Consider the following 22,529-nt stretch of genomic DNA (forward strand, 5'->3'; position numbering starts at 1 on the left):
TATCCTCTACCAGGTACACTATCCTCTACCAGGAACACTATCCTCTACCAGGTACACTACACTATCCTCTACCAGGAACACTATCCTCTACTATCCTCTACCAGGAACACTATCTTCTACCAGGTACACTATCCTCTACCAGGTACACTATCCTCTACCAGGAACACTATCCTCTACCAGGAACACTATCCTCTACCAGGAACACTATCCTCTACCAGGAACACTATACACTATCCTCACTATCCTCTACCAGGTACACTATCCTCTACCAGGAACACTATCTTCTACCAGGTACACTATCCTCTACCAGGAACACTATCCTCTACCAGGAACACTATCCTCTACCAGGAACACTATCCTCTACCAGGAACACTATCTTCTACCAGGTACACTATCCTCTACCAGGAACACTATCCTCTACCAGGAACACTATCCTCTACCAGGAACACTATCCTCTACCAGGTACACTATCCTCTACCAGGTACACTATCCTCTACCAGGTACACTATCCTCTACTAGGAACACTATCTTCTACCAGGTACACTATCCTCTACCAGGAACACTATCCTCTACCAGGTACACTATCCTCTACTATCCTCTACCAGGTACACTATCCTCTACCAGGTACACTATCCTCTACCAGGTACACTATCCTCTACCAGGAACACTATCCTCTACCAGGAACACTATCCTCTACCAGGTACACTATCCTCTACCAGGAACACTATCCTCTACTATCCTCTACCAGGTACACTATCCTCTACCAGGTACACTATCCTCTACTATCCTCTACCAGGTACACTATCCTCTACCAGGTACACTATCCTCTACCAGGAACACTATCCTCTACCAGGAACACTATCCTCTACTATCTTCTACCAGGATCACTAGTCCTCTACCATGAACACTATCCTCTACCAGGAACACTATCCTCTACCAGGAACACTATCCTCTACCATCTTCTACCAGGGACACTATCCTCTATCCAGGGACACTTTCCTCTACCCAGGGACACTATCCTACACTATCCTCTACCAGGTACACTATCCTACACTATCCTCTAGCAGGTACACTATCCTACACTATCCTCTACCAGGTACACTATCCTCTACCAGGTACACTATCCTCTACCAGGTACACTATCCTCTACTACCCTCTACCAGGTACACTACCCTCTACCAGGTACACTACCCTCTACCAGGTACACTACCCTCTACCAGGTACACTACCCTCTACCAGGTACACTACCCTCTACCAGGAACACTATCCTCTACCAGGAACACTATCCTCTACCAGGTACACTGTTCTGAAAAGCTCTATACAAATTACTATTATTATTACTACTACTACTGTGCACACCCCCCATGTTCCTCACACCCCCCATGTTCCTCACACAGTGAGACACACCCCCATGTTCCTCACAGTGAGACACACCCCCCATGTTCCTCACACAGTGAGACACACCCCCCATGTTCCTCACACAGTGAGACACACCCTCCATGTTACTCACACAATGAGTAAAAGACTCTCCCTCGTCCATCGGCTCATCCAGGATCTGGTGACCATTAACCTGGAACACACACACACACACACACAAACAACCACGTCAACACATCAACATCTACAGAGCTGACACACGATGGGAGCAGCAGGTCAATTTGGCTTAAATCAGTGACAACAAGAGCTGTTACCGACAAAATAAAATCTTAGTCGACTGAAAGTCACCTGTTCATTCAACCAGTATTTTTCCATATATAGACACACCATTTCATAAAAAATCAACTATATGCATTGAGCTTGACTGATGCTTAAAGCTTATGGTTTGATGAAATGAGACAAATGCCCCAAGAGGGAGTTAGAGATCTAGATGAACAGAAGAAAAAAAACATGACCCAAATATTCTCCTCCTGCTTGCTTTCGCAGAGTCTGCCATTATTCCTGAAGCTGCCGGTAAAAGGCTACACGGGGAGACTGCAGCCTTATGTGGAATGCCAATTTATCTTACCATTTCACCAATCTGCGTGAGTGCAAGTTATGGTTTTCATATGTACATTTTTGTGAAAGCTTCATTTAATTGATAACATCTAAATACCTCAATCATTGTCATGGGGTTAACCAAAAGTATATATAAATCTAAATGCAAATGATACTAATCAAAAAATGTACTTCTATTGCCAACTACAGCACATTCGGGAAAGTATTCAGACCACTTGACTTTTATTACATTTTGTTAAAATGGATTAAATACATGTTTTCCTCATCTACATACAATACCCCATAATGATGAAGCGGAAACAGGTTTTATTTTTTTTATATATATATATATATATATATATATATATATTTTTTTTAAATGTACGTTAGTATTCAGTCCCTTTGCTATGAGACTCGAAATTCAGCCCAGGTGCATCCTGTTTCCATTGATTATCCTTGAGATGTTTCTACAACTTGATTGGAGTCCACCTGCGGTCAATTCAACTGGTTGGATATGATTTGGAAACAAATACACCTGTCTATATAAGGTTCCACAGTTGACAGTGCATGTTAGAGCAAAAACCAATCAATGAGGTCGAAGGAATTGTCCGTAGAGCTCCGAGACAGGATTGTGTCCAGGCACAGATCTGGGGAAGGGTACCAAAAAATGTCTGCAGCATTGAAGGTCCCCAAGAACACAGTGGCCTCCATCATTATTAAACGGAAGAAGTTTGGAACAACCAAGACTCTTCCTAGAGCTGGCAGCCCAGATAAACCGATCAATCGGGGAGAAGGGCCTTGGTCAGGGAGTTGACCAAGAAACCGATGGTCACTATGACAGCACTCCAGAGTTCCTCTGTGGAGATGGGAGAACATTCCAGAAGGATAACCATCTCTGCAGCACTCCACCAATCTGGCCTTTATGGTAGACTGGCCAGACGGAAGCCACTCCTCAGTAAAAGGCACGACAGCCGGCATGGAGTTTGACAAAAAGCACCTAAAGGACTCTCAGACAATTAGAAACAAGATTCTCTGATCTGATGAAACCAAGATTGAACTCTTTGGCCTGAATGCCAAGCGTCAAATCTGGAAGAAACCCGGCACCAACCCTACAGTGAAGCATGGCGGTGGCAGCAGCATCATGCTGTGGGGATGTTTTTCAGAGGCAGGGACTGGGAGACTAGTCAGGATCGAGGGAAAGATGAACAGAGCAAAGCACAGGGAGACCATTGATGAAAATCTGCTCCAGAGCACGCAGGACCTCTGGACCTACCTGGGGCAAAGGTTCACCTTCCAACAGGACAACAACCCTAAGCACAAAGCCAAGACAACGCAGGAGTTGCTTCGGGACAAGTCTCTGAATGTCCTTGAGTGTCCCAACCAGAGCCCGGACTTGAACCCGATCAAACATCTCTGGAGACCTGAAAATAGCTGTGCAATGGCGCTCCCCATCCAACCTGACAGAGCTTGATAGGATCTTCAGAGAAGAGAAACTCCCCAAATAGAGCTGTGCCAAGCTTGTAGTGCCATACCCAAGAGGACTTGAGGCTGTAAACGCTGCCAAAGGTGCTTCAACAAAGTACTGAGTAAAGGGTCTGAATACTTATGTTAATTAATGTGATTTATTTTTATAGACATTTGCACAAATTTCTGAACCTGTTTTTGCTTTGTCATTATGGGGTATTGTGATGTCATTATGGGGTATTGTGATGTCATTATGGGGTATTGTGATGTCATTATGGGGTATTGTGATGTCATTATGGGGTATTGTGATGTCATTATGGGGTATTGTGAGTATATTGATGAGGGAAAAAAAAACAATTTAAATCAATTTTAGAATAACGTAACAAAATGTGGAAAAAGTCTGAATTCTTTCCAAGGGCACTGTAATATGCCGGTCAACAGTTTTAGAACAACGGTGTTTCTTTATTTTCTACATTGTAGAATAATAGCTTAGACATCAAAACTATGAAATAACAGATATGGAATCATGTAGTAACCAATAGTGTTAAATCAAAATATATTTTATATTTGAGATTCTTCATATTGCCACCCTTTGCCTTGATGACAGCTATGCACACTTGGCATTCTCTCAACCAGCTTCACCTGGAATGCTTTTCCAACAGTCTTGAAGGTGAGCACTTGTTGGCTGCTTTTCCTTCACTCTGCAGTCCGACTTATCTCAAACCATATAAATTTGGTTGAGGTCGGGTGGTTGTGAAGGCCAGGTCATCTGATGCAGCACGCCATCACACTGCTTCTTGGTCAAATGGCCCTTACACAGCCTGGAGGTGTTTTGGGTCATTGTCCTGTTGAAAAACAAATGGTAGTCCCACTAAGCCCAAACCAGATGGGATGGCGTATCGCTGCAGAATGCTGTGGTAGCCATGCTGGTTAAGTGTGCTTGAATATCTAAATAAATCACTGACAGTGTCACCAGCAAAGCACCCCCACTAAACACCTCCTCCTCCTCCTTTACAGTTGGAAACACACGGAGATCCTCTGTTCACCCACACTGCAACAAAGACAAGGCAGTTGGAACCAAAAATCTCCAATTTGGACTCCAGATGAAAGGACAAATTTCCACCGGTCTAAAGTCCATTGCTCGTGTTTCTTGGCCCAAGCAAGTCTCTTCTTATCATTTGTGTCCTTTGGTGGTGGTTTCTTTGCAGCAATTCGACCATGAAGGCCTGACTCAGAGTCTCCACTCCTCCTGACTCACAGTAGTACCCGCAAAATCACCAGGCTCAACGTCAACAGTGAATAGACGACTCTGGAATGCCTGCCTTCTGGCAGAGTTGCAAAGAAAAAGCCATCTCAGACTGGCCAATACATTTTTTTTTAAATTAAGTTGGGCAAAGGAACACAGACATTGGAGAGAGGAACTCTGCCTACAAGGCAAGCATCCCTCTTCACTGTTGACTTTGAGACTGGTGTTTTGCGGATACTATTTAATGAAGCTGCCAGTTGGACTTCTGAGGCATGTTTCTCAAACTAGACACTAATGTACTTGTCCCCATGTTCAGTTGTGCACCGGGGCCTCCCACTCCTCTTTCTATTCCGCTTAGAGCCAGTTTGCGCTGTTCTATGAAGGGAGTAGTACACAGCGTTGTATGAGTTCTTCCATTTCTTGGCAATTTCTCGCATGAAATAGCCTTCATTTCTCAGTACAAGAATAGACTGACGAGTTTCAGAAGAAAGTGTTTTGTTTCTGGCCATTTTGAGCCTGTAATCGAACCCACAAATGCTGATTCTTCAGATACTCAACTAGTCTAAAGAAGGTCAGTTTTATTGCTTCTTTAAATCAGAACAGTTTTCAGCTGTGCTAACATAATTGCAAAAGGGTTTTCTAATGATCAATTAGCCTTTTAAAATGATAAACTTGGATTAGCTAACACAACGTGCCATTGGAACACAGGAGTGATGGTTGCTGATAATGGGCCTCTGTACACCTATGTAGATATTCCATAAAAAAGATGCTGTTTCCAGCTACAATAGTCATTTACAATATTAACTATGTCTACACTGTATTTCTGATCAATTGGATGTTATTTTAATGGACGAAAAATGTGCTTTTCTTATTTCTATGTGAGACTCCGTGTACACAGAGCATATGTCTACATATCGACTGCATGAACTTGTGATCAAAGTTCATGCAGGTTTTTTATGAAGCCGCCTCAAGTCGCTGAAGTTACTCAAACAAGGGCAACACTGCCATGTTACACACAGAGCCTTGATGTAGGTAACAACCGTGTCCGACTGCTGTCCCAGATGCCCTGACGTTCGTCTACAGCTTGTCTTACTGCCCCAGATGCCCTGACGTTCGTCTACAGCTGGTCTTACTGCCCCAGATGCCCTGACGTTCGTCTACAGCTGGTCTTACTGCCCCAGATGCCCTGACGTTCGTCTACAGCTGGTCTTACTGCCCCAGATGCCCTGACGTTCGTCTACAGCTGGTCTTACTGCCCCAGATCCCCTGACGTTCGTCTACAGCTGGTCTGCCCCAGAGCTTGAAGGTTTTCCATTGTCCTGCCCGTTAGTCTACAGCTTGTCTTACTGCCCCAGATGCCCTGACGTTCGTCTACAGCTGGTCTTCTGCCCCAGATCCCCTGCTTGTCTTACTGCCCCAGATCCCCTGACGTTCGTCTACAGCTTGTCTTATCCCCTGTTCCCCAGACTGCCCCCAGATCCCTGACGTTCGTCTACAGCTGGTCTTACTGCCCCAGATCCCCTGACGTTCGTCTACAGCTGGTCTTACTGCCCCAGATCCCCTGACGTTCGTCTACAGCTTGTCTTACTGCCCCAGATCCCCTGACGTTCGTCTACAGCTGGTCTTACTGCCCCAGAGACGTTCGTCTTGTCTTACTGCCCCAGACCCCCTGACGTTCGTCTACAGCTGGTCTTACTGCCCCAGATCCCCTGACGTTCGTCTACAGTCTTACTGCCCCAGATCCCTCTTAGCTTGGTCTGCCCCAGATCCCCTGACGACGTCTACAGCTTGTCTTACTGCCCCAGATCCCCTGACGTTCGTCACAGCTGGTCTTACTGCCCCAGATCCCCTGACGCTTACAGCTTGTCTTACTGCCCCAGACCCTGACGTTCGTCTACAGCTTGTCTTACTGCCCCAGACCCCCTGACGTTCGTCTACAGCTTGTCTTACTGCCCCAGACCCCCTGACGCTGGTCTACTCCCCAGACAGCTACAGCTTGTCTTACTGCCCCAGACAGCCCTGACGTGCCCTCGTCTACAGCTTGTCTTACTGCCCCAGATGCCCCTGACGCTCGTCTTACTGCCCCAGCTGGTCTTACTGTCTTACCCCAGATCCCCTGACAGACCCTGACGTCTACAGCTTGTCTTACTGCCCCAGAGATCCCCTGACGTTCGTCTACAGCTTGTCTTATTGCCCCAGATCCCTGATGCAGCTGGTCTTACTGCCCCAGATCCTGACGTTCGTCTACAGCTGGTCTTACTGCCCCAGATCCCCTGACGTTCGTCTACAGCTGGTCTTACTGCCCCAGCCCCAGATGTCACCTCCCCTGACGTTCGTCTACAGCTGGTCTTACTGCCCCAGATCCCCTGACGTTTGTCTACAGCTTGTCTTACTGCCCCCAGAAAGTGTCTTACTCAGACCCCCTGACGTTCGTCTACAGCTTGTCTTACTGCCCCAGACCCCTGACGTTCGTCTACAGCTTGTCTTACTGCCCCAGACCCCCTGACGTTCGTCTACAGCTGGTCTTACTGCCCCAGATCCCCTGACGTTCGTCTACAGCTTGTCTTACTGCCCCAGACCCCCTGACGTTCGTCTACAGCTTGTCTTACTGCCCCAGATCCCCTGTTCGTCTACAGCTTGTCTTACTGCCCCAGATCCCCTGACGTTCGTCTACAGCTTGTCTTACTGCCCCAGATGCACCTCCCCTGACGTTCGTCTACAGCTGGTCTTACTGCCCCAGATCCCCTGACGTTCGTCTACAGCTTGTCTTACTGCCCCAGATGCACCTCCCCTGACGTTCGTCTACAGCTGGTCTTACTGCCCCAGATCGTCTACCTGTCTTACTGCCCCGTTTGTCTACAGCTTGTCTTACTGCCCCAGATCCCCTGCCCCAGATCCCCTGACGTTCGTCTACAGCTGGTCTTACTGCCCCAGATCCCCTGACGTTCGTCTACAGCTGGTCTTACTGCCCCAGATCCCCTGACGTTCGTCTACAGCTTGTCTTACTGCCCCAGATCCCCTGACGTTCGTCTACAGCTTGTCTTACTGCCCCAGATCCCCTGACGTTCGTCTACAGCTGGTCTTACTGCCCCAGATGCACCTCCCCTGACGTTCGTCTACAGCTGGTCTTACTGCCCCAGATCCCCTGACGTTCGTCTACAGCTTGTCTTACTGCCCCAGATCCCCTGACGTTCGTCTACAGCTTGTCTTACTGCCCCAGATGCACCTCCCCTGACGTTCGTCTACAGCTGGTCTTACTGCCCCAGATCCCCTGACGTTCGTCTACAGCTTGTCTTACTGCCCCAGATGCACCTCCCCTGACGTTCGTCTACAGCTGGTCTTACTGCCCCAGATCCCCTGACGTTCGTCTACAGCTTGTCTTACTGCCCCAGATCCCCTGACGTTCGTCTACAGCTGGTCTTACTGCCCCAGATCCCCTGACGTTCGTCTACAGCTTGTCTTACTGCCCCAGACCCCCTGACGTTCGTCTACAGCTTGTCTTACTGCACCAGATGCCCTGGCGTTTGTCTACAGCTTTTCTTACTGCCCCAGATGCACCTCCCCTGACGTTCGTCTACAGCTTGTCTTACTGCCCCAGATCCCCTGACGTTCGTCTACAGCTTGTCTTACTGCCCCAGAACCCCTGACGTTCGTCTACAGCTTGTCTTACTGCCCCAGACCCCCTGACGTTCGTCTACAGCTAGTCTTACTGCCCCAGACCCCCTGACGTTCGTCTACAGCTTGTCTTACTGCCCCAGACCCCCTGACGTTCGTCTACAGCTTGTCTTACTGCCCCAGACCCCCTGACGTTCGTCTACAGCTTGTCTTACTGCCCCAGATCCCCTGACGTTCATCTACAGCTGGTCTTACTGCCCCAGATCCCCTGACGTTCGTCTACAGCTTGTCTTACTGCCCCAGATCCCCTGACGTTCGTCTACAGCTTGTCTTACTGCCCCAGATGCACCTCCCCTGACGTTCGTCTACAGCTGGTCTTACTGCCCCAGATCCCCTGACGTTCGTCTACAGCTTGTCTTACTGCCCCAGATGCACCTCCCCTGACGTTAGTCTACAGCTGGTCTTACTGCCCCAGATCCCCCCTGACAGCTTGTGTTACTGCCCCAGTTCCCTGACAGCTTGTCTTACTGCCCCAGATCCCCAGCGTTCGTCTACAGCTGGTCTTACTGCCCCAGATGACCCAGCTGGTCTTACGTCTCGTCTACAGCTGGTCTTACTGCCCCAGATGCCCCCCTGACGTTCGTCTACAGCTGGTCTTACTGCCCCAGATCCCCTGACGTTCGTCTACAGCTTGTCTTACTGCCCCAGATCCCCTGACGTTCGTCTACAGCTGGTCTTACTGCCCCAGATCCCCTGACGTTCGTTACAGCGTCTCTACAGCTGGTCTTACTGTCTTACCCCAGATCCCCTGACGTCTATAGCTTGTCTTACTGCCCCAGATGCCCTGAGCTTGTCTTACTGCCCCAGATCCCCTGACGTTCGTCTACAGCTTGTCTTACTGCCCCAGATGCACCTGACGTTCGTCTACAGCTGGTCTTACTGCCCCAGATCCCTGACGTTCGTCTACAGCTTGTGTCTTACTGCCCCAGATGCCCTGACGTTCGTCTACAGCTGGTCTTACTGCCCCAGATCCCCTGACGTTCGTCTACAGCTTGTCTTACTGCCCCAGATCCCCTGACGTTCGTCTACAGCTTGTCTTGGTCTTACTGCCCCAGATGCACCTCCCTGACGTTCGTCTACAGCTGGTCTTACTGCCCCAGATCCCCTGCTTGTCTACAGCTTGTCTTACTGCCCCAGACCCCTGACGTTCGTCTACAGCTTGTCTTACTGCCCCAGACCCCCTGACGCGTCTACAGCTTGTCTTACTGCCCCAGCTACAGCTTGTCTTACTGCCCCAGACCCCCTGACGTTCGTCTACAGCTTGTCTTACTGCCCCAGACCCCTGACGTTCGTCTACAGCTTGTCTTACTGTCTTACCCCAGACCCCTGACGTTCGTTACAGCTTGTCTTACTGCCCCAGATCCCCTGACGTTCGTCTACAGCTGGTCTTACTGCCCCAGATCCCCTGACGTTCGTCTACAGCTTGTCTTACTGCCCCAGATCCCTGACGTTCGTCTACAGCTTGTCTTACTGCCCCAGATGCACCTCCCTGACGTTCGTCTACAGCTGGTCTTACTGCCCCAGATCCCCTGACGTTCGTCTACAGCTTGTCTTACTGCCCCAGATGCACCTCCCCTGACGTTCGTCTACAGCTGGTCTTACTGCCCCAGATCCCCTGACGTTCGTCTACAGCTTGTCTTACTGCCCCAGATCCCCTGACGTTCGTCTACAGCTTGTCTTACTGCCCCAGATCCCCTGACGTTCGTCTACAGCTGGTCTTACTGCCCCAGATACACCTCCCCTGACGTTCGTCTACAGCTGGTCTTACTGCCCCAGATCCCCTGACGTTCGTCTACAGCTTGTCTTACTGCCCCAGATCCCCTGACGTTCGTCTACAGCTTGTCTTACTGCCCCAGATGCACCTCCCCTGACGTTCGTCTACAGCTGGTCTTACTGCCCCAGATCCCCTGACGTTCGTCTACAGCTTGTCTTACTGCCCCCCCAGAGCTTGCACCTCCCCTGACGTTCGTCTACAGCTGGTCTTACTGATCGTTCGTCTACAGCTGGTCCAGATGCGTTCGTCTACCTGACGTTCGTCTACAGCTTGTCTTACTGCCCCAGATCCCCTGACGTTCGTCTACAGCTTGTCTTACTGCCCCAGATCCCCTGACGTTCGTCTACAGCTTGTCTTACTGCCCCAGATGTCTTACTGCCCCAGACCCCCTGACGTTCGTCTACAGCTTGTCTTACTGCCCCAGATCCCCTGACGTTCGTCTACAGCTTGTCTTACTGCCCCAGACCCCTGACGTTCGTCTACAGCTTGTCTTACTGCCCCAGACCCCCTGACGTTCGTCTACAGTCTTACTGCCCCAGATCCCTGACGTTCGTCTACAGCTTGTCTTACTGCCCCAGATCCCCTGACGTTCGTCTACAGCTTGTCTTACTGCCCCAGATCCCCTGACGTTCGTCTACAGCTTGTCTTACTGCCCCAGATCCCTGACGTTCGTCTACAGCTGGTCTTACTGCCCCAGATCCCCTGACGTTCGTCTACAGCTTGTCTTACTGCCCCAGATGACGCTCCCCTGACGTTCGTCTACAGCTGGTCTTACTGCCCCAGAGACCTCCCCTGACGACGTTCGTCTACAGCTGTCTTACTGCCCCAGACCCTGCTTGTCTTACTGCCCCCCCTGAGAGCTTGTCTTACTGCCCCAGATCCCCTGACGTTCGTCTACAGCTGGTCTTACTGCCCCAGATCCCCTGACGTTCGTCTACAGCTGTCTTACTGCCCCAGATGAGCGTTCGTCTACAGCTTGTCTTACTGCCCCAGATCCCCTGACGTTCGTCTACAGCTTGTCTTACTGCCCCAGATCCCCTGACGTTCGTCTACAGCTTGTCTTACTGCCCCAGATCCCCTGACGTTCGTCTACAGCTGGTCTTACTGCCCCAGATCCCCTGACGTTCGTCTACAGCTTGTCTTACTGCCCCAGATCCCCTGACGTTCGTCTACAGCTTGTCTTACTGCCCCAGATCCCCTCCCCGACGTTCGTCTACAGCTTGTCTTACTGCCCCAGATCCCCTGACGTTCGTCTACAGCTTGTCTTACTGCCCCAGATCCCCTGACGTTCGTCTACAGCTTGTCTTACTGCCCCAGATGCACAGATGACGTTCGTCTACAGCTGGTCTTACTGCCCCAGATCCCCTGACGTTCGTCTACAGCTTGTCTTACTGCCCCAGATCCCCTGACGTTCGTCTACAGCTTGTCTTACTGCCCCAGATCCCCCTGTCTTACTGCCCCAGATGCACCCCCTGACGTTCGTCTACAGCTGGTCTTACTGCCCCAGATCCCTGACGTTCGTCTACAGCTTGTCTTACTGCCCCAGATCCCCCTGACGTTCGTCTACAGCTTGTCTTACGTCTACAGCTTGCCCCAGACCCCTGACGTTCGTCTACAGCTGGTCTTACTGCCCCAGATCCCCTGACGTTCGTCTACAGCTTGTCTTACTGCCCCAGATCCCCTGACGTTCGTCTACAGCTTGTCTTACTGCCCCAGCGTTCCCCTGACGTTTGTCTACAGCTTTTCTTACTGCCCCATGACCTCCCCCTGACGTTCGTCTACAGCTTGTCTTACTGCCCCAGATCCCCTGACGTTCGTCTACAGCTTGTCTTACTGCCCCAGACCCCCTGACGTTCGTCTACAGCTTGTCTTACTGCCCCAGACCCCTGACGTTCGTCTACAGCTAGTCTTACTGCCCCAGATGCACCTCCCCTGACGTTCGTCTACAGCTTGTCTTACTGCCCCAGACCCCTGACGTTCGTCTACAGCTTGTCTTACTGCCCCAGATCCCCTGACGTTCGTCTACAGCTTGTCTTACTGCCCCAGATCCCCTGACGTTCGTCTACAGCTGGTCTTACTGCCCCAGATCCCCAGTCTTACTGCCCCTGACGTCCACAGCTTGTCTTACTGCCCCAGCTTGTCTTACTGCCCCAGATCCCCTGACGTTCGTCTACAGCTGGTCTTACTCCCAGATCCCCTGACGTTCGTCTACAGCTCCCCTGACGTTCGTCTACAGCTTGCCCCAGATCCCCTGCGTTCGTCTGACAGCTTGTCTTACTGCCCCAGATCCCCTGACGTTCGTCTACAGCTTGTCTTACTGCCCCAGATGCACCTCCCCTGACGTTCGTCTACAGCTGGTCTTACTGCCCCAGATCCCCTGACGTTCGTCTACAGCTTGTCTTACTGCCCCAGATCCCCTGACGTTCGCTGGTCTACAGCTTGTCTTACTGCCCCAGATGCCCCAGCCCTGACGTTCGTCTACAGCTTGTCTTACTGCCCCAGATCCCCTGACGTTCGTCTACAGCTGGTCTTACTGCCCCAGATCCCCGACGTTCGTCTACAGCTTGTCTTACTGCCCCAGATCAGCTTGTCTTACGTTCGTCTACAGCTGGTCTTACTGCCCCAGATGCACCTCCCCTGACGTTCGTCTACAGCTGGTCTTACTGCCCCAGATCCCCTGACGTTCGTCTACAGCTTGTCTTACTGCCCCAGATCCCCTGACGTTCGTCTACAGCTTGTCTTACTGCCCCAGACCCCCTGACGTTCGTCTACAGCTTGTCTTACTGCCCCAGACCCCCTGACGTTCGTCTACAGCTTGTCTTACTGCACCAGATGCCCTGGCGTTTGTCTACAGCTTGTCTTACTGCACCAGATCCCCTGGCGTTCGTCTACAGCTGGTCTTACTGCACAGCCAATGACTGCAGCTATGACCCTGTTATTATGACGTCAGATCAACATTCAAACTAGAGTCGATGCATAACAAAACAATCCGCATAAAAAAATCTGTCAGTTTAGGTGCTTTTACACCTGCATTGTTTGCTGTTTGGGGTTTTAGGCTGGGTTTCTGTACAGCACTTTGAGATATCAGCTGATGTACGAAGGGCTATATAAATACATTTGATTTGATTTGATTTAAGCTGGGGATATGTTTTTTTTGTTTTGCATTGGATGAGTCTCAAGACATAGGCATCTGACAATGTCTCACTTCCGGGCTGAAAGATGGCAGAACTAGAGTGGTGTTTGTCAGACCAGGAGACATCCTATCTGAGGTGAAAGGTGACAGAACTAGAGTGGTGTTTGTCAGACCAGGAGACATCCTATCTGAGGTGAAAGGTGACAGAACTAGAGTGGTGTTTGTCAGACCAGGAGACATCCTATCTGAGGTGACAGAACTAGAGTGGTGTTTGTCAGACCAGGAGACATCCTATCTGAGGTGACAGAACTAGAGTGGCGTTTGTCAGACCAGGAGACATCCTATCTGAGGTGACAGAACTAGAGTGGCGTTTGTCAGACCAGGAGACATCCTATCTGAGGTGAAAGGTGACAGAACTAGAGTGGTGTTTGTCAGACCAGGAGACATCCTATCTGAGGTGAAAGGTGACAGAACTAGAGTGGTGTTTGTCAGACCAGGAGACATCCGTAGCGTCCGAATCTATTATGACCACTCTACGGAAAGGGGAGACTCACGAACATGATGGTGTTCTCCGTTCAGAGACTGAATTCAGTACCGTCGACGTGCCAACTTCTGTTTGGTAGTGTCCAAACCGTTTGGGCTACAAACAAGTGGCACAGGACTCCTCTGAAGGTAACCAGTACCAGGCTTTTTTAAACAAATGGAATTATGATGGTAGTTTTGAGGTGAAATGTGTAAAAAAAATATTGATACTTCAAAACCTTGTATCTTATCATTTATATTCTGACTGTCCTTTCTGAATCTGGTATTCAATGTGTTTACGTGGTTTAGTAGAAAAGGTGAAAATCAATGTTTAATCAAATCATTTTTTTGATTCTTGAAAGGGTCCTAACATTCTAAATCCAATCACTGAATGATCCATAGTATGACTATCTGAAAACAATTCCCTACGTCAGCTTAGAACCCTCCTCTTCTCCAAGGTTCTAGACTGTAAAGAATGATCTCAGTCTTCACTGTTACACATCTGGAAGGTGAGTTTTCAGTATGTACATACTGTAGCAGAAGGAGCTCTATGTTGGTGTCCTCTGGTACATTGTAATGGAAGGTGAGTTTTCAGTATGTACATACTGTAGCAGAAGGAGCTCTATGTTGGTGTCCTCTGGTACATTGTAATGCGTCGATTCCACAGTAAATTATTGAAAGCTTCATCTACTTTCCCTCCCAAATTGGAAAACTTAGTTGTGGTATCGTGTAAAAAGATATGATTCACAATTTAAAAATGGCTGAACATGTAAAAATTGAATTTATTGTTAGTTGTTTTGGATATTGTCTAGATCTAGGTCTATATCTTCAGGACTAATTTAGGAACATAAAAACCTCTTAACATTTATCCTGTCTACTCTGGAGATTAATATTATTCAGTCCGACTGCAAGATATGTATTGTCACAATGATGTTTGTACTTCAAACTATGTGTTTATTTATTTATTTATAAAGCCCACATAATCTCAAAAAATACGACTCTACCGGAAACCCAAGACACTACTATCCTTTAAATACCCCAGCCTCTACCAGGTACACCAGCCTCTACCAGGTACACCAGCCTCTACCAGGTACACCAGCCTCTACTATTCCCTACCAGGTACACCAGCCTCTACCAGGTACACCAGACTCCACCAGGTACACCAGCCTCCACCAGGGACACCAGCCTCCACCAGGGACACCAGCCTCCACCAGGGACACCAGCCCTACTATTCTCAACAGGACACCAGCCTCAACAGGGACACCAGCCTCTACCAGGGACACCAGCCTCTACCAGGTACACCAGACTCCACCAGGTACACCAGCCTCCACCAGATACACCAGACACACCAGACTCCACCAGGTACACCAGACTCCACCAGGTACACCAGCCTCCACCAGGTACACCAGCCTCTACTATTCCCTACCAGGTACACCAGCCTCCACCAGGTACACCAGCCTCTACTATTCTCTACCAGATACACCAGCCTCCACCAGGGACACCAGCCTCTACCAGGTACACCAGCCTCTACCAGGTACACCAGCCTCTACTATTCCCTACCAGGTACACCAGCCTCTACCAGGTACACCAGCCTCTACCAGGTACACCAGACTCCACCAGGTACACCAGACTCCACCAGACTCCACCAGGTACACCAGCCTCCACCAGGTACACCAGCCTCTACTATTCCCTACCAGGTACACCAGCCTCCACCAGGTACACCAGCCTCTACTATTCTTTCCAGGTACACCAGCCTCTACCAGGGACACCAGCCTCTACCAGGGACACCAGCCTCCAACAGGGACACCAGCCTCCAACAGGGACACCAGCCTCCAACAGGGACACCAGCCCCCAACAGGGACACCAGCCCCCAACAGGGCCCCCACCAGCCCCAACAGGACACCAGCCCCCAACAGGGACACCAGCCCCCAACAGGACACCAGCCCCCACCAGATACACCAGCCCCCACCAGATACACCAGCCCCCACCAGGTACACCAGCCTCCACCAGGTACACCAGCCTCCACCAGGTACACCAGACTCCACCAGACTCCACCACCCCACCAGGTACACCAGACTCCACCAGGTACACCAGACTCCACCAGGTACACCAGACTCCACCAGGTACACCAGCCTCCACCAGGTACACCAGCCTCTACTATTCCCTACCAGGTACACCAGCCTCCACCAGGTACACCAGCCTCTACTATTCTCTACCAGGTACACCAGCCTCTACCAGGGACACCAGCCTCTACCAGGGACACCAGCCTCCAACATGGACACCAGCCTCCAACAGGGACACCAGCCTCCAACAGGGACACCAGCCTCCAACAGGTACACCAGCCCCCAACAGGTACACCAGCCCCCAACAGATACACCAGCCCCCACCAGATACACCAGCCCCCACCAGATACACCAGCCCCCACCAGATACACCAGCCTCCACCAGATACACCAGCCTCCACCAGATACACCAGCCTCCACCAGATACACCAGCCTCCACCAGATACACCAGCCTCCACCAGGTACACCAGCCTCCACCAGGTACACCAGCCTCTACTATTCCCTACCAGGTACACCAGCCTCCACCAGGTACACCAGCCTCTACTATTCTCTACCAGGGACACCAGCCTCTACCAGGGACACCAGCCTCTACCAGGGACACCAGCCTCTACCAGGGACACCAGCCTCCAACAGGGACACCAGCCTCTACCAGGTACACCAGCCCCCAACAGGTACACCAGCCTCCAACAGGTACACCAGCCCCCACCAGATACACCAGCCCCCACCAGATACACCAGCCTCCACCAGATACACCAGCCTCCACCAGATACACCAGCCTCCACCAGATACACCAGCCTCCACCAGATACACCAGCCTCCACCAGATACACCAGCCTCCACCAGATACACCAGCCTCTTCCAGATACACCAGCCTCTTCCAGATACACCAGCCTCTTCCAGATACACCAGCCTCTTCCAGATACACCAGCCTCTTCCAGATACACCATCCTCTTCCAGATACACCATCCTCTACGATCCTCCACCAGGAACACCATCCTCTACTATCCTCAACCAGATACACCAGCCACTTCCAGATACACCAGTCTCTACTATCCTCCACCAGATACACCAGTCTCTACGATCCTCAACCAGATACACCAGCCACTTCCAGATACACCAGTCTCTACTATCCTCCACCAGATACACCAGCATCTACTATCCTCCACCAGATACACCAGTCTCTACGATCCTCAACCAGATACACCAGCCACTTCCAGATACACCATCCTCTACTATCCTCCACCAGATACACCAGCCACTTCCAGATACACCAGTCTACTATCCTCAACCAGGAACACCAGCCTCTACGATCCTCCACCAGGAACACCAGCCTCTACTATCCTCCACCAGGAACACCAGCCTCTACTATCCTCCACCAGGAACACCAGACTCTACTATCCTCCACCAGGAACACCAGACTCTTCCAGATACACCAGCCTCTTCCAGATACACCAGCCTCTTCCAGATACACCAGCCTCTTCCAGATACACCAGCCTCTTCCAGATACACCAGCCTCTTCCAGATACACCAGCCTCTTCCAGATACACCAGCCTCTTCCAGATACACCAGCCTCTATCCTCCACCAGACACACCAGCCTCTATCCTCCACCAGACAAGACAACTGATAATCTGTCTCGATCTGGGGCTCCACGCAAGATCTCACCCCGTGGGGTCAAAATTATTACAAGAACGGTGAGCAAAAATCCCAGAACCACACGGGGGGACCTAGTGAATGACCTGCAGAGAGCTGAGACCAAAGTAACAAAGTCTACCATCAGTAACACACTACGCCGCCAGGGACTCAAATCCTGCAGTGCCAGACGTGTCCCCCTGCTTATTAAGCCAGTACATGTCCAGGCCCGTCTGAAGTTTGCTAGAGAGCATTTGGATGATCCAGAAGAAGATTGGGAGAATGTCATATGGTCAGATGAATCCAAAATATAACTTTTTGGTCATGTTTGGAAGACAAAGAATGCTGAGTTGCATCCAAAGAACACCAAACCTACTGTGAAGCATGGGGGTGGAAACATCATGCTTTGGGGCTGTTTTTCTGCAAAGGGACCAGGACGACTGATCCGTGTAAAGGAAAGAATGAATGGGGCCATGTATCATGAGATTTTGAGCGAAAACCTCCTTCCATCAGCAAGGGCTTTGAAGATGAAACGTGGCTGGGTCTTTCAGCATGACAATGATCCCAAACACACCGCCCGGGCAACGAAGAAGTGGCTTCGTAAGAAGCATTTCAAGGTCCTGGAGTGGCCTAGCCAGTCTCCAGATCTCAACCCCATAGAAAATCTTTGGAGGGAGTTGAAAGTCCATGTTGCCCAGCAACAGCCCCAAAACATCACTGCTCTAGAGGAGATCTGCATGGAGGAATGGGCCAACATACCAGCAACAGCCCCAAAACATCACTGCTCTAGAGGAGATCTGCATGGAGGAATGGGCCAACATACCAGCAACAGTGTGTGAAAACCTTGTGAAGACAGAAAACGTTTGCTAACAAAGGGTATATAAACAAAGTATTGACATAAACTTTTGTTATTGCCCAAATACTTATTTTTCACCATAATTTGCAAATAAATTCATTAAAAATCCTACAATGTGATTTTCTGGATTTTTTCCTCTCATGTTGTCTGTCATAGTTGAAGTGAACCTATGATGAAAATTACAGCCCTCTCATCTTTTTAAGTGGGAGAACTTGCACAATTGGTGGCTGACTAAATACTTTTGTGCCCCACTGTGTGTGTGTGTGTGTGTGTGTGTGTGTGTATATATGGCTCAAAAAAATAAAGGGAACACTAAAATAACACATCCTAGATCTGAATGAATGAAATATTCTGATTAAATACTTTTTTCTTTACATAGTTGAATGTGCTGACAACAAAATCACACAAAAATTATCAATGGAAATCAAATGTATCAAACCATGGAGGTCTGGATTTGGAGTCACACTCAAAATTAAAGTGGAAACCCACACTACAGGCTGATCCAACTTTGATGTAATGTACTTAAAACAAGTCAAAATGAGGCTCAGTAGTGTGTGTGGCCTCCACGTGCCTGTATGACCTCCCTACAACGCCTGGGCATGCTCCTGATGAGGTGGCGAATGGTCTCCTGAGGGATCTCCTCCCAGACCTGGACTAAAGCATCCGCCAACTCCTGGACAGTCTGTGGTGCAACGTGGCGTTGGTGGATGGAGCGAGACATGATGTCCCAGATGTGCTCAATTGGATTCAGGTCTGGGGAACGGGCGGGCCAGTCCATAGCATCAATGCCTTCCTCTTGCAGGAACTGCTGACACACTCCTGCCACATGAGGTCTAGCATTGTCTTGCATTAGGAGGAACCCAGGGCCAACCGCACCAGCATATGGTCTCACAAGGGGTCTGAGGATCTCATCTCGGTACCTAATGGCAGTCAGGCTACCTCTGGCGAGCACATGGAGGGCTGTGCGGCCCCCCAAAGAAATGCCACTCCACACCATGACTGACCCACCGCCAAACCGGTCATGCGGGAGGATGTTGCAGGCAGCAGAACGTTCTCCACGGCGTCTCCAGACTCTGTCACATCTGTCACATGTGCTCAGTGTGAACCTGCTTTCATCTGTGAAGAGCACAGGGCGCCAGTGGCGAATTTGCCAATCTTGGTGTTCTCTGGCAAATGCCAAACGTAAGCACAACCCCCACCTGTGGACATCGGGCCCTCATACCACCCTAATGGAGTCTGTTTCTGACCTTTTGAGCAGACACATGCACATTTGTGGCCTGCTGGAGGTCATTTTGCAGGGCTCTGGCAGTGCTCCTCCTTGCACAAAGGCAGAGGTATCGGTCCTGCTGCTGGGTTGTTGCCCTCATACGGCCTCCTCCACGTCTCCTGATGTACTGGCCTCCTGGTAGCGCCTCCATGCTCTGGACACTACGCTGACAGACAGAGCAAACCTTCTTGCCACAGCTCGCATTGATGTCCCATCCTGGATGAGCTGCACTACCTGAGCCACTCTGTCTCATGCTACCACTAGAGTGAAAGCACCGCCAGCATTCAAAAGTGACCAAAACATCAGCCAGGAAGCATAGGAACTGAGAAGTGGTCTGTGGTCCCCACCTGCAGAACCACTCCTTTATTGGGGGTGTCTTGCTAATTGCCTGTAATTTCCACCTGTTGTCTATTCCATTTGCACAACAGCATGTGAAATTTATTGTCAATCCGTGTTGCTTCCTAAGTGGACAGTTTGATTTCACAGAAGTGTGATCGACTTGGAGTTACATTGTGTTGTTTAAGTGTTCCCTTTATTTTTTTTTTAGCATATATATATATATATATATATATATATATATATGAAGAAAAAAATACAATGTCAAAAGTAAAAGATTTTTGTTGCATTTCAGCTAACTCTACCCCTCACCTCCTCATAACAAGTCCAATCTGACGTGAATTTGACTAAATCTAGACCCTTGCAGCCATGATGACCGGCCCACCAGCCGTGTCTGAACGACGCGGTGGGACCGGGGACTGCTGGCAGCTACAACGTCAACACTAGCGCATTACAGTTTCATGTCTGGTAAACAGTCCCCAGCACGTCGAAACACGCGGATGGTTTACCTAACAATATAAATTATGTAGTTACAGACTGACTTTATAACTAACGCAGTGACAGCCGCCGGTAATTGAGGCGTTAACGTTACTAGCCTGATAAATGAACGGACAAAACAACAGCTAACATCCACTCCAGCACCGAAGGAACTGGTGAAAACAGCCCGTTTCAACAGCTTGGTAAACAACCCAACATGAACCCGATACATTTCATCAAGGACAACAGTCGCTGCCTCAAAATAAACACAGTTCGCATAAATCATCTGGAACAGGCAGATAGCTAGCCAGCTATCTTAGCAGCACCACTAGCATTAGCCTAGCTGCTCCTTTAGCATGCATGTCTCACCGTTATATAGTCGCAGTTTCATACATTTTGCTGGGACATAAACAGCCTTCCATCCCATGCAGAAGCTATAATAGTGAACTAACCTCACTACTAACGCTGGTCACCTCCATTTTGTCCCAGGGTTCGTGCGGCTGGGAGAACGGCATCGTAGTCGGAAATAGACCGCTGCTCCAAGCCGAATCCCCCCCGCTGATAGCCCACCGGAGACTCTGCCTTCACGGTCGGGCACGAGACAGATCTGGGTCGCCGGCGCCTACTGCCCGGGGAAGATCAGACACCGGGGTCGGGACAGTTGTTTTGACAGGACCATATGGCAACCGATTTTACGTTCTTCTCCCATAGATTAATATGGGCGTCTCTATCCTCAGCATCAATGCACTGAGAGGCCATTGACGTAGCTCTGACGCAATTCAGTTAAGGATTTCCCCCATAATAGGCAAACAAACAAAGCAGGGAGAGCAGAGCAGAGGGGAGAGGAAAGAAGAGAAGTGCAGAGGGGGAGAGGAAAGAAGAATGGGGGAGGGGAGAGGAACAAAGAATGGGGGAGGGAGAGGAAAGAAGAATGGGGGAGGGGAGAGGACCAAAGAATGGGGGAGAGGGAGAGGAAATAAGAGAAGTGCAGAGGGGAGAGGAAATAAGAGAAGTGCAGAGGAGGAGAGGAAATAAGAGAAGTGCAGAGGGGAGAGGAAATAAGAGAAGTGCAGAAGGGGAGAGGAAAGAAGAGAAGTGCAGAGGGGAGAGGAAATAAGAATGGGGGAGGGGAAGAGGTAATAAGAATGGGGGAGGGGAGAGAAAAGAAGAATGGGGGAGGGGAAGAGGAAAGAAGAGAAGTGCAGAGGGGGAGAGGAAAGAAGAGAAGGGCAGAGGGGAGAGGAAAGAAGAGAAGTGCAGAGGGGGAGAGGAAAGAAGAGAAGTGCAGAGGGGAGAGGAAAGAAGAGAAGTGCAGAGGGGGGAGAGGAAAGAAGAGAAGTGCAGAGGGGAAGAGGAAAGAAGAGAAGTGCAGAGGGGGAGAGGAAAGAAGAGAAGTGCAGAGGGGGAGAGGAAAGAAGAATGGGGGAATAGTAAAGGGCCTACTAGTGTTAGAATAGTAAAGGGCCTACTAGTGTTAGAATAGTAAAGGGCCAGGTTTAGACCTACTAGTGTTAGAATAGTAAAGGGCCAGGTTTAGACCTACTAGTGTTAGAATAGTAAAGGGCCAGGTTTAGACCTACTAGTGTTAGAATAGTAAAGGGCCAGGTCTAGACCTACTAGTGTTAGAATAGTAAAGGGCCAGGTCTAGACCTACTAGTGTTAGAATAGTAAAGGGCCAGGTCTAGACCTACTAGTGTTAGAATAGTAAAGGGCCAGGTCTAGACCTACTAGTGTTAGAATAGTAAAGGGCCAGGTTTAGACCTACTAGTGTTAGAATAGTAAAGGGCCAGGTTTAGACCTACTAGTGTTAGAATAGTAAAGGGCCAGGTCTAGACCTACTAGTGTTAGAATAGTAAAGGGCCAGGTTTAGACCTACTAGTGTTAGAATAGTAAAGGGCCAGGTTTAGACCTACTAGTGTTAGAATAGTAAAGGGCCAGGTCTAGTCGCTCTGGATAAGAGCGTCTGCTAAATGACTTAAATGTAAATGTAGACCTACTAGTGTTAGAATAGTAAAGGGCCAGGTTTAGACCTACTAGTGTTATAATAGTAAAGGGCCAGGTCTAGACCTACTAGTGTTAGAATAGTAAAGGGCCAGGTTTAGACCTACTAGTGT

At 49.7% G+C, this 22,529-nt stretch overlaps 1 protein-coding gene across 1 annotated transcript in view; it reads right to left on the reverse strand.

The window, feature by feature from the left end:
* rps6kal (ribosomal protein S6 kinase a, like) overlaps nucleotides 1-21,273 on the reverse strand; it is a 92,760-nt gene extending 71,487 nt beyond the window's left edge. The window contains exons 1-2 of the mRNA XM_065020018.1: nucleotides 20,868-21,273; nucleotides 1,511-1,570 (exon numbers count right to left, since the gene is read on the reverse strand). Coding sequence (XP_064876090.1) covers nucleotides 1,511-1,570; nucleotides 20,868-20,930 — 123 coding nt within the window. The 5' untranslated portion in view covers nucleotides 20,931-21,273. The remainder of the gene's footprint in view (nucleotides 1-1,510; nucleotides 1,571-20,867) is intronic.
* Nucleotides 21,274-22,529: the final 1,256 nt, after the last annotated feature.

Source organism: Oncorhynchus nerka, linkage group LG6 (assembly GCF_034236695.1).
Source record: "Oncorhynchus nerka isolate Pitt River linkage group LG6, Oner_Uvic_2.0, whole genome shotgun sequence".
NCBI classification, from domain to species: domain Eukaryota; kingdom Metazoa; phylum Chordata; class Actinopteri; order Salmoniformes; family Salmonidae; genus Oncorhynchus; species Oncorhynchus nerka.